The sequence below is a fragment of the Dermacentor variabilis genome, chromosome 2 (genome assembly GCF_050947875.1).
Source record: "Dermacentor variabilis isolate Ectoservices chromosome 2, ASM5094787v1, whole genome shotgun sequence".
NCBI lineage: Eukaryota > Metazoa > Arthropoda > Arachnida > Ixodida > Ixodidae > Dermacentor > Dermacentor variabilis.
The window spans coordinates 144,127,699-144,145,692 of NC_134569.1; the positions used below are offsets into that span (position 1 = coordinate 144,127,699).

At 41.7% G+C, this 17,994-nt stretch overlaps 1 protein-coding gene across 3 annotated transcripts; it reads left to right on the top strand.

The window, feature by feature from the left end:
- Nucleotides 1-9,559: 9,559 nt before the first annotated feature.
- LOC142572810 (uncharacterized) lies at nt 9,560-16,800 on the top strand. Of its 3 annotated transcripts, none has more exons than XM_075682182.1 (4): nt 9,560-9,868; nt 10,030-10,301; nt 11,022-11,145; nt 16,635-16,800. In XM_075682182.1, the coding sequence occupies exons 1-3, from the start codon at nt 9,848-9,850 to the stop codon at nt 11,116-11,118; spliced, it is 390 nt and encodes a 129-aa protein (XP_075538297.1). In that variant the 5' UTR covers nt 9,560-9,847; the 3' UTR covers nt 11,119-11,145; nt 16,635-16,800. The 3 variants fall into 3 exon arrangements, 2 of the variants coding, with proteins under 2 accessions (XP_075538297.1, XP_075538296.1); XM_075682181.1 differs by having other exon boundaries at nt 9,561-9,868; nt 11,022-11,141; nt 16,635-16,799; XR_012826144.1 differs by lacking the exon at nt 11,022-11,145 and having other exon boundaries at nt 9,564-9,868; nt 16,635-16,794.
- The last annotated feature ends 1,194 nt before the right edge of the window (nt 16,801-17,994 follow it).

Sequence of the window (17,994 nt, forward strand, 5' to 3'; positions counted from 1 at the left end):
ACCCTTCTGCAGATGGTCTTTCTCCCCTCTCTCTAGAATCCCCGTACGCATCACCAATGCCTAATATTCAGGTTTCGCATGAAGGCATTGTAGCTCTTCTGCTTAAAATTAACGATAAGAAATCTGTAGGTCCAGACGGGATACCAAATGCCTTTCTGCGCAGATATGCGGAATGGGTAGCGCACTATCTAGAGATAATTTTTAGTTCTTCGCTGAAACAAAAACGGGTCCCAGATGACTGGCTGGTCGCAAAAGTGGTTCCGGTTCACAAGTCTGGTGAAAGGCAACATATTGGAAACTATCGGCCAATTTCACTCACGTGTGTATCCTGCAAGCTACTTGAACACATAGTTTCAAAGTCAATCTACACCTACCTTGAAGACAAGAAAGCTTTTTTTCCCAACCAGCACGGGTTTCGACAGCACCTTTCGACTGTCACACAGTTGATAGAAACGATCAACGATTTTTCAGCTTCCTTGAACAATAGAAAGCAGGTCGACGCTATATTTTTATATTACTCGAAGGCTTTCGATCTGGTTGTACATAATGAATTAATTAAAAAACTGATGGAAATGAATATAAATTGTGATCTTGTTATGTGCATCCGCTCATATCTTACAGATCGGACACAATATGTTGAAATAAATGGTAACAAATCTAACCAATTAAAAATAACCTCAGGCCTTCCACAGGGATCCGTTTTAGGACCACTTCTTTTTCTAGTTTACATATATGATATTGCTCATTAGATAAGTAACGACATAACCATCCAGTTATTTGCAGACGATTGTTTATTATATCGTGAAATCAATAACCAAAACGATCAGGCGTCACTTAGTCAAGCCCTTAAAGCTGTAGAAGTCTGGGCCGCAAAAAGTAAAATGAAAATTAACGAATATAAATCAGTCATGCTCAGAGTTACAAACAAAACAAAGCATGTTATTGAGTGTAATTATGAGATGAACTCAACAATTCTTACCGAAGCTGAAACGATAAAATACCTAGGTTTAACAATTTCGAAACACTTAAGTTGGAAATCACACATAGACAGAATTTGTGGAGCTGCAGAAAAAAAGTTATGGTTCCTTCGCCGAAAATTAAAGCTAGCAACGACACCCGTCAAACTACTTGCATGTTTAACTTACATTAGACCAACGTTAGAGTATGCCAGTGTCATTTGGGATCCGTTTCTATCCGGAAATATAAACCGCATTGAGAAGATACAGAGAAAATCTGCAAGGTTCATTCTTTCCCGGTATTATCGTACTGACTCTGTTTCCGAAATGCTTCGGTTGCTTGATTTGCCTCCACTGGCTCAACGGCGGAAGTTAGCTTGACTTAAATTTCATTTTTTGTTATCAAAAGGCGACTTCAATATTGAAACCACGCCCTATCTTGCTCCCAGGCAGGCTAGAAACGTCAGATCAAGCAATCATTGCATGTTCTCAATTCCAAAAGCATATCTGGACATGTACGCTTATTCATTTTTTCCGCGAACGATTAAGGAATGGAACAGTTTGCCGGCGTCTGTTTTGCAGTCGAGTAGCATTAAAATCTTCGAGCAACACGTTAAAAGCTTTTTATGAAATTTAATCTTAGCGGTGCCATGCAAACATTGTCACACTATTCTAGAAATACATACAATAGTCTTTCTTTTATGCTGCTTCCAATACCACTGTCACAATGTTAGAAACACGTGTTTCTTAGCCAAACTATTGTATTTGTATTTCATTATTCGTTTCGCATTGTATTTCCAACATTCATTGCTTCATGTCCTATTTTCGTTTGTAAAGTCTTTACATTTTTTACGCCATGTGCATACCAGCTGTACCCACCCTGTTACGGCCAAGACGGCCAACAGTATTTGAAAATAAATAAGTAGAAGACAAGAACAAACGTTTGGGGGAGACAAATTACAAATCTGTGACAATTTAACTCTTGAAAGTCTTTCGTGCATAAAGCAGGTGTTTCAGCTCTTTCGTTTTGTTTTCCTTAAATAATTTTTTTGCTATTATATCATACACCAACAAGGACAAAATTTTCAAGCAAACGCGTTTTAATGCCATTACACATTCATTGTTTACATAGTTGGGCGAACAATGAAAAAGAAAAGTAAAGATTTCTATAGCAAGGCATACCTATGGAAATAGTGCGTTATTTTGCTTCATTGTTAGCCTCCGAAAACTCTTCAGATTTTACTAACCTTTCATTCACAAGTACAAGGATTAGCTAGGCGACTGCCAAAAATTGGTTTCTTGATGCACTAAAAGTTAATGGGTTGGTATGCAATTCACATTTGCTGAGAATGAGTTTACATATTCATCTCTATTCTAATATTTAAAAAAAATGTTTGTGAGAACTAGGCCTCATACTTTAACTGTGCTGCGAATTCAGGTACATTTTCAAGGTTGGTGGCTCAAGACCAAAGTAACAAGAGACGTAGCTGCGAGCCATAGAGGCAGGTGTGACAGTTGGCCAAAAGAGCACTCATTTTATACATTCGTGGCAAGTTCTGGCGTTAAAGTTTTTGATTTCTGCGAAAATCAACAAATGCAAATAAGCCTGCAATCTTGCCAAAACCACATTCGACAAATTGGCGCAATTTGCTGCTTTGTTCTGTTGAACAGCAACTGGTGTCCGCTTGAAGACGTTCCGCTGTAGGGCTTCAGCAGCAGTGACCTCAGAGGATATGCAGGATCACCATAGATGCGATAGCTGTGGCCCTGGGCTAGCCTTTATAGTTTCTCATACGCCTTACTTTTTCGTAGTATACCTGCAAGATCACAAAGTAGTTTTTGCACTCAGAATACGCTCAAATTTCCCAAAACCGCTGCAAATAAAACAAAACAGGCAAAAGTAGACATAGTTTTATCAGTTGCATCATCTCACTGCAGATGTTGCATCTTATTATCTGCTCTTTCTCAAAGTACACGAGGTAAACCAACCTACATGTCTGTTCTATTCAGTCAAGTTTCTCTGAAAATAGGCCCTGATACTCTGTGGTATGGCTGTGCTGCGTGCAACTGGGTGCTCGATTTCACGGGGCGCAAGCCAAGGTGCTTAAGGTGCTGCCGCCGTACAATGCACCCTTGAACCTTGCAGCGTGTGCAACTCGGCAGACAACAACCCGCACTGCTCACACTTTTTATGAATTTAACAAACCTTATTACTCCTCACAAAGGGGCCAGTGGCATACCCTGTAAAATGTATTTGCTTTGCATTTAGAATGACTTATAAGCAATTTTAGTTTCACTTTCAGTTTATTCGTCATTCAAAAAACAATAAGTAAACAACAAATAGTATGCAGACGAGGGTCCCAAAGTCAATGACTGCAGCGGGACCCTCGGTTCTAAAAAGAAAAAAAGAGATGTGCACAAAACATGGGTTAAAGCAGGAAATATAAAAAAGTACAAAGAAACAAATGAATGCGCGTAATCCAACACATTAGTAAGAGGTAACAAACAAAAAAACACATATATAAAAAAGCATAATTCTACAGAGAACATGTTATAGGACATGAATCTATTAACAAAAAGAAATACAGCATCTTAACTCATGTTTGAATACATTCAAAGATGACGTTAGTTTAAGTGAATAGGGTAGGTCATTCCATACTTTTAAAGCGGAAAAAGAGGATGCCATTTTCCCATAGTTTGTGTTACATTTAGGTAATAAAAAGTTGTAATTATGTGCAAACCTAGTGTGGTTGGTATTAGTGAGCAATTTGTAGTCCACAAATTCGTAAGGAAGCTGTTTGTTAAGTAATTTAAAAATGAAAACACTTAGATGATACTTAAACAAGCCAGATACAGGTAGTATAAAGTTTGCCTGGAGTAGCGGGAGAGCATTTGAGTAAAAGGAACTGTTGGTGATTATGCAAATAGCCTGGTTCTGTATGTGTTGAATAGACGAGAGGTGGCAGTTATACGTATTTCCCCAGGAAAAAATACCATAGGTGATATGACTGTGAATGAACGCAAAGTATAAAGATGATCATGCGTGTTCTGAAAAGAATGCACGTGATTTTATGAGAGCTTTTATGCCGAAAGCTGTTTTCTGTTTAACAAACGCAATATGATTAGAAAATTTCAAGTGAGAATCTAATTTTATGCCAAGGAACAAAGCCCAGTCAGCTGCAGGAATAAGGTGACTGTCGAGAGTTACTCGGGGGGAAAACGGCACGATCTTCTGCTTTGTTTTAAATAACATGAACTGAGTTTTGAGAGGGTTTAAAATTAAATGATTTAAATGACACCATTCAACGACTTTTGCTAGTTTATTGTTCAGTTTAAGGAGTAGGGTTGGTAGAGTTATCAGACATGGAAATAGTGGTATCATCAGCATATAAAGTGGCATTAGAAAGGTCAAGAACATCGGGTAAGTCGTTAATGTAAATTCAAAACAACAAGGGTCCCAGTATTGAGCCCTGTGGTACCCCTTGATTAACTACTTTCGACTCGGAATAAGCGCCCCCTACACAGACTGTTAGCTCACGGTCATGTAAGTAATCTTTAAGAAAAGTTAAAGCTGGACCTGTTATACCTAAAGATTCTAATTTGGCAAATAAAATGGTATAATTCACAGTGTCAAAAGCTTTAGTAAAATCTAAAAATACTGAGCCAACAAATTTACCACTGTCAATAGAACACCTTATGTAATCGCTTAAGGCAATAAGAGCTAAGCTCGTCGAACTGCCAGGACTGAAACCGAATTGGCAAGATTTCAACAACTTAAACTTTATTAGGTAACTGTATACACGTTTCAGAAATAATTAGGCGATTATTAGACACAAGAGATTTATCACCTTTTTTAAAGACAGGAATTACTTTGGCCTTCTTAAGCGAACTTGGAAAGGTACCGCATTTAAAAATTTGATTAATTATGCTGCTTAGTGTTTCCGCAATGCAAGGGACAACAAGTTTTAAGAGATAGGCAGAGACATTATCTAGACCCGGGCAAGTGTTTTTTAGATTTAATATAGGAGAACAGACCTCATCGGCTGTGACGGGGAAAAGAAAGAATGTATGATTGCAATGGTTACATGGATAGGAAGAGGCTATCGGGCTATTACTGTACACTTCATGGAAGTAATGACTGAATGAGTTAGCTATGCAAGACGATGCAGTGCAAGTGTCATGTTTATAAGTTATTTTATCAATAGTTCTACTAGCCTGGGGTGCATTCAAAAAGTCGTTGAAAAGTTGCCATTGTTTCTTAGGATTATATTTAGCTGTTCAGAATTCTTTCTCATAATAAAGACGTTTTGATTTTTTGAGTAGGTTGTTCGACATGGTACTGCATTTTCTATAGCGATGCGCTAGGTTCACATTGAACGGCTGTTTTTTTAGTCTTCCTGTTAAGATTGTCTTTTTTACGCATGCTGGTTAGCAAACCTTTTGTTATCCAGGGATTACGTGGAAACAAACTTTTTTTTTGCATTTGACAGTAGTAGTGCTAGCGCGCGCAGCTTTCAAAAATAATGATCAGAATTTTTTGAGTGCCTCTTCAGGATCACATAGATTACCAATTGATGACCAGTTGGTACTATTTATTGTATTAACAAAGATATTCCGGTCGAACCTGGATGTGAAGTAACCAGTGTCATAGTAAGGTTTTTCTGTAACAAAGGTAACGAAAATGGGAAGATGATCTGTGATAGACATGTCAATGACACCCGCACGTGGAGATGGCGTGATATTGCTTAAGGCGTGATCAATAAGAGTGTTAGTTCCAGAAGCGGAAAATCTAGTAGGAGAAGTAATTAAAGACTGAAGCCCGAATCCAACAAAACAATCGCTATATGATATCACTGAACTATTGTCAGTATCCAGTAAATTGGTGTTAATGTCACCAACTATTAAAACCTGTTTATTTTCAGCTGAAACTTTATGAAGAATTGTGGAAAGGTTGTGCAAGAAATCAGGAATAGATGAAGATGGGGAGCGATAAACGCAACCAATGATTAGACCATTGCGATTGCTAGAAAGCGACAGGTTAGTTTCGATCCACACTCATTCACATTTAGATACGCTTAAACATAGGTCAAGCCTACGTTCGTACTTGATTTTCGATTATATGAAGATAGCCGAACCGCCATGCTGATCCGCACTGCGGTGACAGCATTCGGAATGGAACGACCGAAAACCATATAAATTACCATCAGAAGAGTCAAGGCAAGTTTCGGAAATGCATAAAAATGAAAAGGAATGACCAAGTGAATCAATAAAGGTAGTAATGCTCTCTTGGTTTTTGCATAAACTTCGCGCATTGATGTGTAGTAATGAGTAGTTAGAACCAGCGATCAGCGATTTTGTTTCTGCTGTTGAGAGCAATGCCATACAGCAAATGTTGTCAAGAACAGCTTATGAAATAATAATAATAATATTTGGGGTTTTACGTGCCAAAACCACTTTCTAATTATGAGGCACGCCGTAGTGGAGGACTCCGGAAATTTTGACCACCTGGGGTTCTTTAACGTGCACCTAAATCTAAGCACACGGGTGTTTTCGCATTTCGCCCCCATCGAAATGCGGCCGCCGTGGCCGGGATTCGATCCCGCGACCTCGTGCTCAGCAGCCCAACACCCTAGCCACTGAGCAACCACGGCGGGTAGCTTATGAAAATGACAAATGTTTTGAATTGATATCTACGTGAAGATGCGCAGATCTGACTCGGAACTTATTCTGAAGACCCTGCTGTCATCAGTCTTGCGCAGCTTGATATGGCAGTTCTCGGTCCAAAGGTAACGCCATTTCATTTTTTTTAGGGCCAGCGCTTTCCTGAATAGTCGTTTGTTGTCAATGGTCAGGTGTACATTGACGTAAATAGCGCTATCCTTGCTTCCTGTCAGACCTATCAGAGACGTACGCAAACGTGCATTTCGAGCTTTCCGAAGGAATTCGTTTTTTTTGGTCACGCGAACAAGAACGGGCGATGATGCTTTTTTCTGGTGTCTTGCTGGCGACAGGATGAACTAACTGCTTCTATGTCTGTCGATGCAATGGGGCATTCAACAACTTCTGTAATTGTGTTCAAAATGACAGCGCAGTCTTCGCCCTGTGTACAGGGGATGCCTTTGATTTCAATGTTATTTAGCTGGCTGTATTGCTCCATTGCTGCAATCCTCCTGGCGAGCGCTTCGTTTTCGGCTCTCAAATCTTTGTTTGAATTTAGCAATTCATTGAGAGTTGTCTGCACTGTATCGTACTGGTCACTCATGTGACGCACACTGTCAGCCAGAGATGTAAGGTTAGCAAGACCCTGGTCATCAAGCTGTTTTGCAATTTTAGAAGCAAGTTCATCAACGAGGGTATCAAGTTTGTTATTAAGGAGCGATTCAAGTTGCTCAATTGTTTTAGCCAGTTCAGCATTTGAAGGCATGTTACATAGCACAGGCAATAACCAAAGAAACACTAGGGAGCAGCAGCCGCAGGCAGAAGCACAAGATGGGAAGAAATAACGTAAAAAGAACCAACCTGCAGTGGAAAGGTAGATATATTTTCAAAAGATGTCCTAATTCCAGCGACTGCTGCTCACAAGTCTCTGCTCACAATATTGAAATAAACATGTTCATGATAGAAAGTTCCGAGGAGTCGTTGTAGGTTTCAATGAAAAATTGATGTTCATATTGCTTTAGTCATCAGGAAATACATTGATTTTCTCATGAGAGCCAAAATAAATTTCGTTCACTAGTCAGCATTGCTACACTTCTCTCATGTTACCACGCATTAACTGATACAAACTCATTGTATAACTACACTTGCTTTATCAAACAAAATTCCCCTGCCACAAGTTACTACAAATTATGAAAACAAATTGTCTGTTTCAGTGCCCTTTCCTTCTAAACAATCTAGAGGTACATTTTAAAATGTTGCCGTAAAGTTGTTTGATATTTTTTGAAAACGTATTGGGGGGGGGGCAGCTTTCATCTGCCTACTAAGCACAATTATTACCTTCTTGAAATGCATGTGTTACAGTTGATGTTCTTGCTTGTGTACTTTGACCACATATGTATTATTTTGCTAACCCTAGTTCATTTCTGTGTTTACTGAAAATGTACCGTCCTTGATCTACATATTGGGAATGCATTTATGCTAATAAACATGAAACTAAACATGACCGCTGCGTCGATGACGTCCAGTAACAACTTGTGAATAGGAATTGTATCAACTTACCTGCATCATGTTGGCTGCCAAAGTACGCTTTATTTAGTTGGCAGATTATGCCGTTTGGAAACATGATGGAGTGGTATTCTACGGCATGGGTGCGCTTGTTCCCGGATGAAAACACCTTTTGATTTGTCGACGGGTGGCAGATAGCGCTCGGGGTGCCGTCGGTGAAGCCCCAACAGTTATCCAGGGGTGCATTGGAATTCACGTCCTGCGAAGTCTACGTGCGAAAAAAAAAATAAATAAATAAAGAAGGGCGACGCACAAAAATGTTTGATATTTACCTGTGAAAATTCCTCCAAGGTAGGTATGTCAAGCCAGGATTCACTGTTTGCGTCCTTCAAGAGATGCTTGAAGTTACTTTCGATGTGTGAAAGAACGATATTTGTCGCTGATTATATAAGTGAATAATGTCTGCCAAAAAGGTGCTCCAGGTCGCACAGCTTATTGGGGTACTAGAGCCGGCGTAGCGTAATGCACAAACCCTTGTCTCCTGGCACAGTCATTCGTTGAGCTGTTGTGATGAAATCTGACATCCTTAAGGCACTATAAGGCCTTGATATGTCATTTTTTTCGAATCGGAAATACGACCTGAAAACACCATCATCAATGGTATCCATGTTCAGAAGTCCGTTGGTAGAAAGCGGGTCTCTTCGCGGGCTACAAAAAACTTCACACAGCAAAATGTCTTCCAGTTCCTTCCATTTCAGTTGATTCAGTAGCACTGGCTGCTCTGCCTTCTTGTCATGCCTTCCTATAGCTCAAGTAATGAACGAGAAGAAAGGGGGTTAACCGAGCTCAATTGCTAAATTAGCTCAATTGGTAGAGCATCGCACGCGAAATGCTAAGGGTGTGGGTTCGGCTCCCACCTGCGGCAAGTTGTTTTTTCATCCACTTTAATTTCCATTAATTTATCATTTTTTCATTCCATTTATTAGGCACAAGTAATTTCCCCTATGTTGTCCTTGGTGTCAGTGTTTGTTGGCTTCTCATGATATAGCTCAAGTAGTGCGATGCACGGAAACTGTGGGAGCAGAGCAATATAAATTGAAGATGAAGCACACGTTTTTCACGTGCGTGCACGGTTCTGTGGACCACGTTTTAGGTGTATTGACAAAGCAAAATACCTTGCCTTGGCTACAGCGCAGCGTAACGGCTTTGTTAATGTAACGATTATATCTATAGCAAATGAAAATGCAATGTATTGCGTGAAATGCTTTCAAACATTTGAGTCATTGCAAAAATAATATTTTATTATTGCAATTCTTACAACTTGAGTACTATGTTTATGGCGGTTTTATGTTCTGTGGAAAGGTGGCGCGCAGGCGATCACATGCCTTTCGTATGCAGCCGCGCGGCGTGTTTCTATTTAGGCGTAAGCTGCTGACACGCACGTGGTAGTAGCGAAATGCCATACTAAAACGCTGCTGCCACGCACGGAAGTGACGTCAGAGTTATGATGACGTTGTTTAAACAAGTATGACGTGTTCCGGTTTATAGTTTTGCGCGCGCTGCTGGAGCTCCTTCAGCTTTTCAGCTTAGCTAAGACACAATTTTACGGTTTCTTACTGTATTGTGTGCTAGAATGTTGTTCTAGTTGCGCTGGAAGAATCGGATGGTGTTCGAACTTGCGATCACGAGCGACACTTGGACGCAACGCTGGAGCAGCTCGTTTCCTTATGCCTTGCAGCGCGTTTATGGTTGGTAGTGTGGTCTTATGTAGCTCCTGTTACGTTTTTCAGTGCTCTTGTTTGTTGAATTTGCTGTTGTGAATGGGGCACATGTTGGCTTTCAGTATGGCAGAACTTTTTTCTCTTATGGTAAAAACGTTTAAACGCGTTCTAAACTCTTGTCGCTGCAGCCAGAGTGCGGGAAGCCTCGAGCTCGCTTCTTCCCGGCGCCGCCCCGGCTTCGAGGGCCGCCGGGGACCTTCTCCATCGGCGTTGCCGCCGCTGGGAGACGACTCTCAAAAGTTCAGAGTTGGCAGACCGCAGCTCTGGGCCATCCGGCAAGCCGAAGGTGCCGCTCGGGTTCAAGGACTTCGAGCCGCCACCTGACAAAAACTGCCGGACCATTCTCTATTAAAGTTTCTTCTTCATCCTTCGTAGGATTGCTGTTGCATATATTGCCCGAGTAAGTGCTGTTGCAATTTTTTTACGGCAATGTCGCATTTACCTCTACTGTTTCTTGTCTTGCATCTTCATGCAGTTTCCCTGTTTACCTCGGATTTTGGTGGCTAGCGAATCGCGACTTGCTTGTGCACCTGCTCGTTACAGTTCAAAAGGCACATGTTGAGCAACCTGAATGTAAACTATGAAGACAAATATTGCAAATGGTGGCCCAGCCACTCATAGCTCTACTTTGGTTCAATTTTGTTGTAAAGTTTGGCTGTCTTGAAGACCGAGAAATTTTCTTAAATTTCTTCCAGCTAGTTTGCTAAGCTGCTATTTAGTATTGCTTCTTATGATGGCGCTGTGCGAGGTACCAGGTTTGCGCAAATGTTCCTCGCAATTTGTTTGTAGACATGACGTAGCTTCATTGCAGGAACCTGCATTTTGTTATACATGTGAAATGCATGCTAATATGACCAGTGTGGGCTTGCAGGTCCATGCATGCCGCTCTCAAGCAAATGCCGTTTCCATTGTATGAATCTTCCTTGACCTTGCTGCACTTCACAGGGCTTGTTTGGTTAATCCTTTTGTCTGTGCAATAGAATGCTCATAGGTCTTGAGCTTTACCCTGATCCTTTTGTCCAACAAAAAAAAAACTCTTTAGGCATTGCGTTAGGGAACATATCTGGGTGATAATGCGACAATCTTTGCCTCTATAACCTTTCTTTTCTCCCATCTTCAGTGAAGTTGTCAACCACCTGTCCCTTTGTTCGAACAGAGTGCCATGCATTGACAGAAATTCTCATCACAACAAGAAAATCTCTGAAGGAAATTTTTGAAACTGACTAGGACTTCGTCTTGGGCAAGTTGGTGAAATCTGCGACGCATTTTTTTTTTGTGCGCAAAAAGATATTTATAGAAGAAGGACGCATGAAAGTGCGAACTACCAACTGACTTAATGATTCAAAGGATGGAAGATAGGGTACAAATTTTGTGCACATGCAAGAGGCGAATGTTGTGACAGTGCTAGTTTGTCTAGTAATGCTACAAATCGGCATTAAACAAGTGCACTTCTGGGGAATTAAGGCAATTGAAGTGCTACTGACATGTGCACCATCTCTCTGATAAAATATTCCTTCGCGAGTTCATGTGCTGTTTTGTTGCTACTTCTGCCCAGGATCACAATGTTGGAAAGCACGGCTCACATGAGCAGGCCTTGCAATGTGCGCTGCACCATCCGGTTTATTTAAATTGTTTGAATGCTCCCTCAAATAGTCATTTAGGCATTGGGCCGTTTGGTCTACATAGAACTTGCCACAGCTGAGAGGTATCTCATAGACCAACCCACAGCACAATGCAAAATGGTTGGCATGATTTTTCATACACCCTTGTCTCGTGGTATGAGAGCCACTAGCAAAATTATTTGCTTTCACGTCGATAAATGTTGTACACTGTTGCACACATTTTTGGCGTGACAGAATGGGTCTTTTTTTTTTGCATGAGTGCGAACATTCATAGCGATGGAAACACAAAAATTGTTTCAAGTGAGGCACTAGATCACCCAGAGCAACAATCTAAAGAAAACATGTATTTTATGTTAATCTTGATTTATTAAACAATTTTCTCGCCCTAATGTGGCAAAGAGGACATCTTAACCTCTACACGGACAGGCAGAAGAATGACAATTCCATGAGAAATGTCAACATATGAGCATGGAACGCGCAGTTGCCAGTGATGTGAGGACTGACGACTTAACAAGTACCACAACGCGGAATGGAAAGCGTGTGCGTCAGCTCCCGCCTTTTAAAAGGTTGATGCTCTTATTGAACACGCCAATGCCATGCTGTGCCCCGACCAGCTTCAAAGCCGCAAACTGCACTGTTTTGCAGTACGCTGCGACTGCAGCCCACTTGTTGCCTGATGTAGATTCCGGAAATGGGCTGAGAAGGTCTAAGCCGACACGATGGAAGGTCTTGGTAGGGATGTCGAGCGGCTGCAGGTAACCGGTGGGGAGCTGGGAAGGCTTCTTACGTCGTTGGCAAAGTTCACAAGTGGGGACACAACATCGTACGGAACGGGCAAGGCCCGTCCAAAAAATACGGCGACGTACACGGTCATAGGTTCGAGATACGGCAAGGTGTGCTGCCGTTGGTGCGTCGTGAAGCTCTTCTAGAACAGTGGAGCGGAGGTGTTTAGGTATTACAAGTAGAAACTCAGAGCCGTCCAGATGAAGGTTACGGAGGACGAAGAGGCATAGAGCAGCATCGGCTGGAGAATGTTCAAAATGGTCTATGAGTGCTCTGATGTAGCCGTCATGATGTTGCTCGTCGGCGAAATGAAGCAGCTGTGATACAGAGAATACACAAGAAGCACTGGCAATATTGGAGGAGTCAAAGTTGTCAACAGGTAACGCGACAAGCAGTCAGCGTCTTGGTGCAGGCGGCCAGACTTGTACACCATGGAATATGAAAATTCTTGTAGCCTCAAAGCCCATCGACCAAGCTGGCCTGTAGGGTCTTTTAGTGATGAAAGCTAGCAGAGAGCATGATGGTCAGTGACTACGGAAAAAGGGCGACTGTAAAGGTAAGGACAGATATTCGCAACTGCCCAGACGACAGCAAGGCATTCTGATTCCGTAATGGAATAGTTGTGCTCCGATTGTGCTAGGAGGTGGCTCGCATAAGTAATAACGCGATCCTGTCCACGCTGACGCTGGGCTAAGACGGTACCTACGCCATGACCGCTGGCATCTGTACGCAATTCTGTAGGGGCATCAGGGTCGAAGTGGGCGAGAATGGGTGGTGAGGTTAGAAGAGTGACGAGACGAGAGAAGGCGGCGGCTTCTGAAGTACCCCGCACCTCCACCAGAATGTTACGTGTGAAAAGACAGACGAAAAGGGCTATTTACAGGTTATTTACACTGGAGCCAGGCAGCCAGGCCGACCCTCGCTCGCACTAAGAGCTGCGACGTCATCTTCGTTCTCGTGGCGGCCCGTCTTTTGAGCATTGCTCGATGATATTGTAATAATATTACTGCGAATAGAGCTTTTGTAATTGAGAAACTGAAGTAAATGCAGGACACAATTAGACACTCCCTTAGACATTCAAGTACTAGCCAGATGATGAAGGCACTCCTCATTAAAATTCTGTCACTGGAACTCATCTACTAGTAATAAAAATATCGCTGCATTGCATTATAACATGAAAGAAAATGCTTCTTGTCTAGTTCTATTTGATTTTTAGAAAAAAGAACCTATTGAGGTTACCCTTGAAAGCATCGCCCACGCTTTTGTGTTTCAGTAGTTATTATGTAGTGCTGAGCTGGCTTTTCTGGCTCGCGAAACTTGCACAAACTTCAAGTCGCAGAGAATTTTATGTTCATGTGATGTCGTGGTATATCTGAACAGTCCATGCCACTTGACCAAGAGCAGCTGCAGTGGTGAATCCAATGTTCTGTCTTGGGTCGGTTGCTCCATGGCCGCACGTACGCATTTTTCGTAGAAAACTGTAGCACCATCTGTAGGGCGCTGTTTTACTCACCGATGAAAGCAAAGGGCAGTCGTGGCGTATGCAACGTCGCCACTCCCTGCTCAGGAGCAGGTGATTTGAATTCCTCTCTAGGTATGCGGACCCTTCAGACGCAATTTCCTCGTAAACTAAGTCTTGTTGGCACGAAACAAGCACTGTGAGGTTTATGGAATGCTACTTTAATAGGCCGCATCTATTTATTTATTTCATACATACTGCTAGCCTCCATTTCGAGGCTGTTGCAGGACATGGGAAAATACATTGCATCAAAATATGAATGGCAAACTTATACACTTGTTAATATTGTAGTTTACGAGAAGATGTAGTTGAGCAATACAATAAGAGGGTGTGACCTTCCTGAGTCAGCCCTTAAAGGTTAATGAACAAAAATGCAGAAGCATAAGGCAAACAACAAAAAAAGTACACCAAACCAATTACAAACATATTGCAGTGTCTGTAGGCGATACTTATAAGTTAAGATGCGTACTCAGACCTATTTTTCCAGCATAGGAAGGAAATCGTCAGGTGAACAAATTATATCACTAGGCAATGAATTCTAATCACTGATAGTCTGAGGAAAGAAAAAATACCTGAATGTGTCTGTGTGGAACCTGTATTCAATTAAATGTTTAAGGTGTTTAGTTCTAGTGTTTCGCTGTTCAGAGAAAGATACATGTGCACCACTGTGTAATTTGTAGCCCCCATTAAGGAGGTGGAACAGAAACTTGAGGCGTAAGAATTTAGCACGCTTGCAAATAGTGCTATAGTCCACTACTACTTAGTAGTCTGCTTTGTATTTTCCTTTAATGTCCCATGAAATGACCATATTAGGGAGCACTCAAACAATTCAAATAAATTTCAAGGTGTGCATCTTGGCATGCTTTGCAAGGCCTGCTAACGTGAACTGTGCTTTTCGTGTGTTATGATCTTGGGCAGTGCATGAGTTCATGGAAGCATACGGTGTTAGGACGATCCTGCATGTGTTAGTAAATGTAAATTATTTTAATTGCATGTAACCTTAGAAGCAGGCTAGTAGCCAATAAACTCTTGTTTGCTAACCGAAGGCATCGAGGCGGTCAAAGTCAGGGTCGTTGACCATTTGCCTGCTCCTAACCCCAATTATTGGCAAATCAGTTCTGTAGAAACCCGCAAGATCAAGGAGGATACATGAAAAGGAAAATTCTTGAGACCCATATGGGTTTTTAAAAAAAGGCGGTGACTGGTGACACGCGTAGTAGAGGCGAAATGCCATACCAAAACGCTACTGCCATGCACGGAAGTGATGTCACATTTTTGACCACGTGATTGTGACGTTTAAACAAGTATGGCGTGTTCCAGTTAACAATTTTGCTACAGTTTGCGCGCGCTGCTTCCACTTTTGATCTTAGTTAAAACATAAATTTATGGTTCCTTACTGTATTGTGTAGCAAAATATGCTAGTTAGTTGTGCTGGGACAACCGAAATGTGCCTGAGCTTGCGATCATGAGCGACACTTGGGCCCACGCCTAAAGCAACTCATTTCCTTATACCTTGCAGTGCCTGTTATGGTTCATAACGTGGTTTTGTGCAGCTTACTGTTCAGTTTTTCAGTGCTGTTGCTCTTGTTTGCTGAATTTGTTGTAAATGGAGCTCGTGAGTGTCTTCAGCTTGGCGGCACTTTCTTCTCTTATGACAGAAAGGTTTAAAATATTTCTAAACGTTTGTTGCTGTCGCTTACTTGAGTACGTTGATCGTGAAGACTTTTCCTTTTTTTTTCCATCTTTCGTGGGGCTTTGCATAATGTGCGAGTAAGTGAGCTGTCGCAAATTTTTATGGCACTCAATGCAGCGTTTACCTCTACTCTTCGTCTACTGTACGGTTTCCCTAATCACGGATTTCTCGGCTCGATTGTGAATCACGACTTGCTTGAGAACCTGCTAGAAAGCCCAAAGAAGGCTACAGCATCTACATTCTGCGCCTGCTCGCAACACTTCAAAATGCACATGTTGAGAAACCCTAATCTAAACTATGAAAACCAGTATATAGGAACGTGTTCTACTCAGGCTCAATCTTGCTCTCAAATTAAGTTTGTCTTGAAGCCAGAATGCGGTGCAGCTTGTTTCCTAAACTGATATGTATACTAGCATTGTTGTTTCTTACGCTGTTATCTGAGGCACCATGCTTGCACGAACATTCTTCGCAACTTGTATGGAAATACGACGTAGATTCATTGTAGGAATCAAGCTTTGTGTCCTGTCCTTCTCTTGGATTTTATTTTCGCGCTATTCTTGAGCTCGAATCAGGAATTTGTCATTGTAGAACCTGCACTACAAAGATGTGAAATGTAAAGACACTATACTGGTAGGTGGGTGTACGCAAATGTGTAAGTTTCTAGGCTCATGCCAATCAAGAAAATGCCAATTTTTCATCCCGTGAGTCTTTCTTCACCTTGTGGGATTTCGCAAGCCTTGTTTCAGTCATCCCTTGGTATCCGTTGCAGCAGCTCAGTGTCTATAGTGCCCTGCTGAGCACAAGCTCAGTGGTTTGATTCCCGGCTCTAACAGCCACAGTTTGATGGGGGTGAAACGTAAAAACACTTGCATTTGAGCTTTGGGCGCAATTTAAGGAATCTCCGGTGGTCAAAATAAACTAGAACCTACGATGTAAACCACAGTGAAGTTACATGTCAAAACCTCACAGTTAAAGTAATCTCTTGATCTGTATAACAAAATTCTGATAAGTTTTATCCCTTAGCATGATCCTCTTGTCTAATAAAAACTTTTTAAGGCATTGTGTAAAAATATGTTTTGGATGACTACTGAGTATTTTTTCTCAAATCTTTTTCAGCACCAAACCGAAGAAGTTGTCGATCACTTTGGACTTTTCTCAAACAGGGTGTTGTCCGGTGATTGAATTTCTCTTCACACAAGGACAGATTGTGAAGGAGATTTTGTAAGCTATCAGCAGCAGTAGAGAACGAGGCACAAAGAATAAAGGAAATTGATGGACCCAATTTTCTGTTATTTACTATGTTGTGAAGGAAGCAGACAGTGAAGCTGGACAATATGTAGGGGAAATCATAATATAGAAATAATAAGTAAAGATGAAGTGAAAGTTGATAGAAAGACAACTTGCTGAAGGTGGGAGCCGAACCCCCATACTGTGCATTAAGCATGCCGTGCATTGCCAATTAAGCTACTGATGTGGTCGTCCTCCCATTTACTTGGCTATCTGTGTATGTGTAAGGGGTAGTCCTGGGAGGGTTGGCCAGCACTGCTTCTCTCGGCCATGTCAGGGGATGTGGAACATCTCTAACTGATGATGTCAAATTGTATGACTTCAGAATTAAGCAACTGAACAACAAGCCCTTAAATGCTCCTTCATGGCATCAAGGCAGCCAAAGAAAATACCTTTGACCAGTTGCTTGCTGCAAAGCTGATTTACTATGTGACTCCTGTTCTTAAAAAGGGATGTTCCACATGTGCTGTTGTTGGCTACGAGTGGTCCTGGCTAGCACTACTAGTGCTCTTTTTGTATGTGTACACAAATACCTAAGAAAGTGAACAAGGGAGGGCCCTCATGACAGCTTAACTGGTGTAGCACAGTACGTAAAATGCGGTTCAGCTCCCACCTTTTCATCCACTTTCATTTCCTTTATTTCTACATTTCAATGAAACACAATTTCCCCTGTGCTTTCTCTGGCTTTGTAGTCTGTTTTTTCATATAGTAAAAAGAAGGCTGCCTCAAGTTCATACAGGCCGCTTCAGTATTTTTGTACAATCCCATAAGAAAAGGCATTTGTTCCCCTCGGCTAAAGAAATACAGAATCCAGGTTTGTGCAATTTATCTGATATGTCCACATTTTGGGACAAAGTCTTCATGGACTATCTGGAAGCAGTGGCGAAGCCAGTGGGTAACAAACTGGGCACAAGCCCTCACTCCCCCCCCCCCCGTGCACACACACACACACACATACAAAATTTCTATCTATATGGGATCTGCCCAGCCCCCTTTCCGTCCGCAGTCATGTTGGTGCAGCCCGTCCACCTGCTCTCCCTATAAAAAAATTTTTGGCTATGCCACTGTGTTGAAATATGTGCCACAGTAGTCATCAATGTTTTAAGAAATTGAGGAAGAAGCTAAACAAGTGAAATGTCGAAGAAAGTTCTCAGGTGTGTTGCTCATGCATGGCAACATGCCAGACTGC

Coding starts and splice junctions, on each gene's coding strand:
- LOC142572810 (XM_075682182.1), top strand. CDS start 9,848: ATGCCTTGCAGCGCGTTTATG. Junction 9,869..10,029: donor TGCCTTGCAGCGCGTTTATG/GTTGGTAGTGTG, acceptor TTGTCGCTGCAG/CCAGAGTGCGGGAAGCCTCG. Junction 10,302..11,021: donor CTGTTGCATATATTGCCCGA/GTAAGTGCTGTT, acceptor TCCCATCTTCAG/TGAAGTTGTCAACCACCTGT.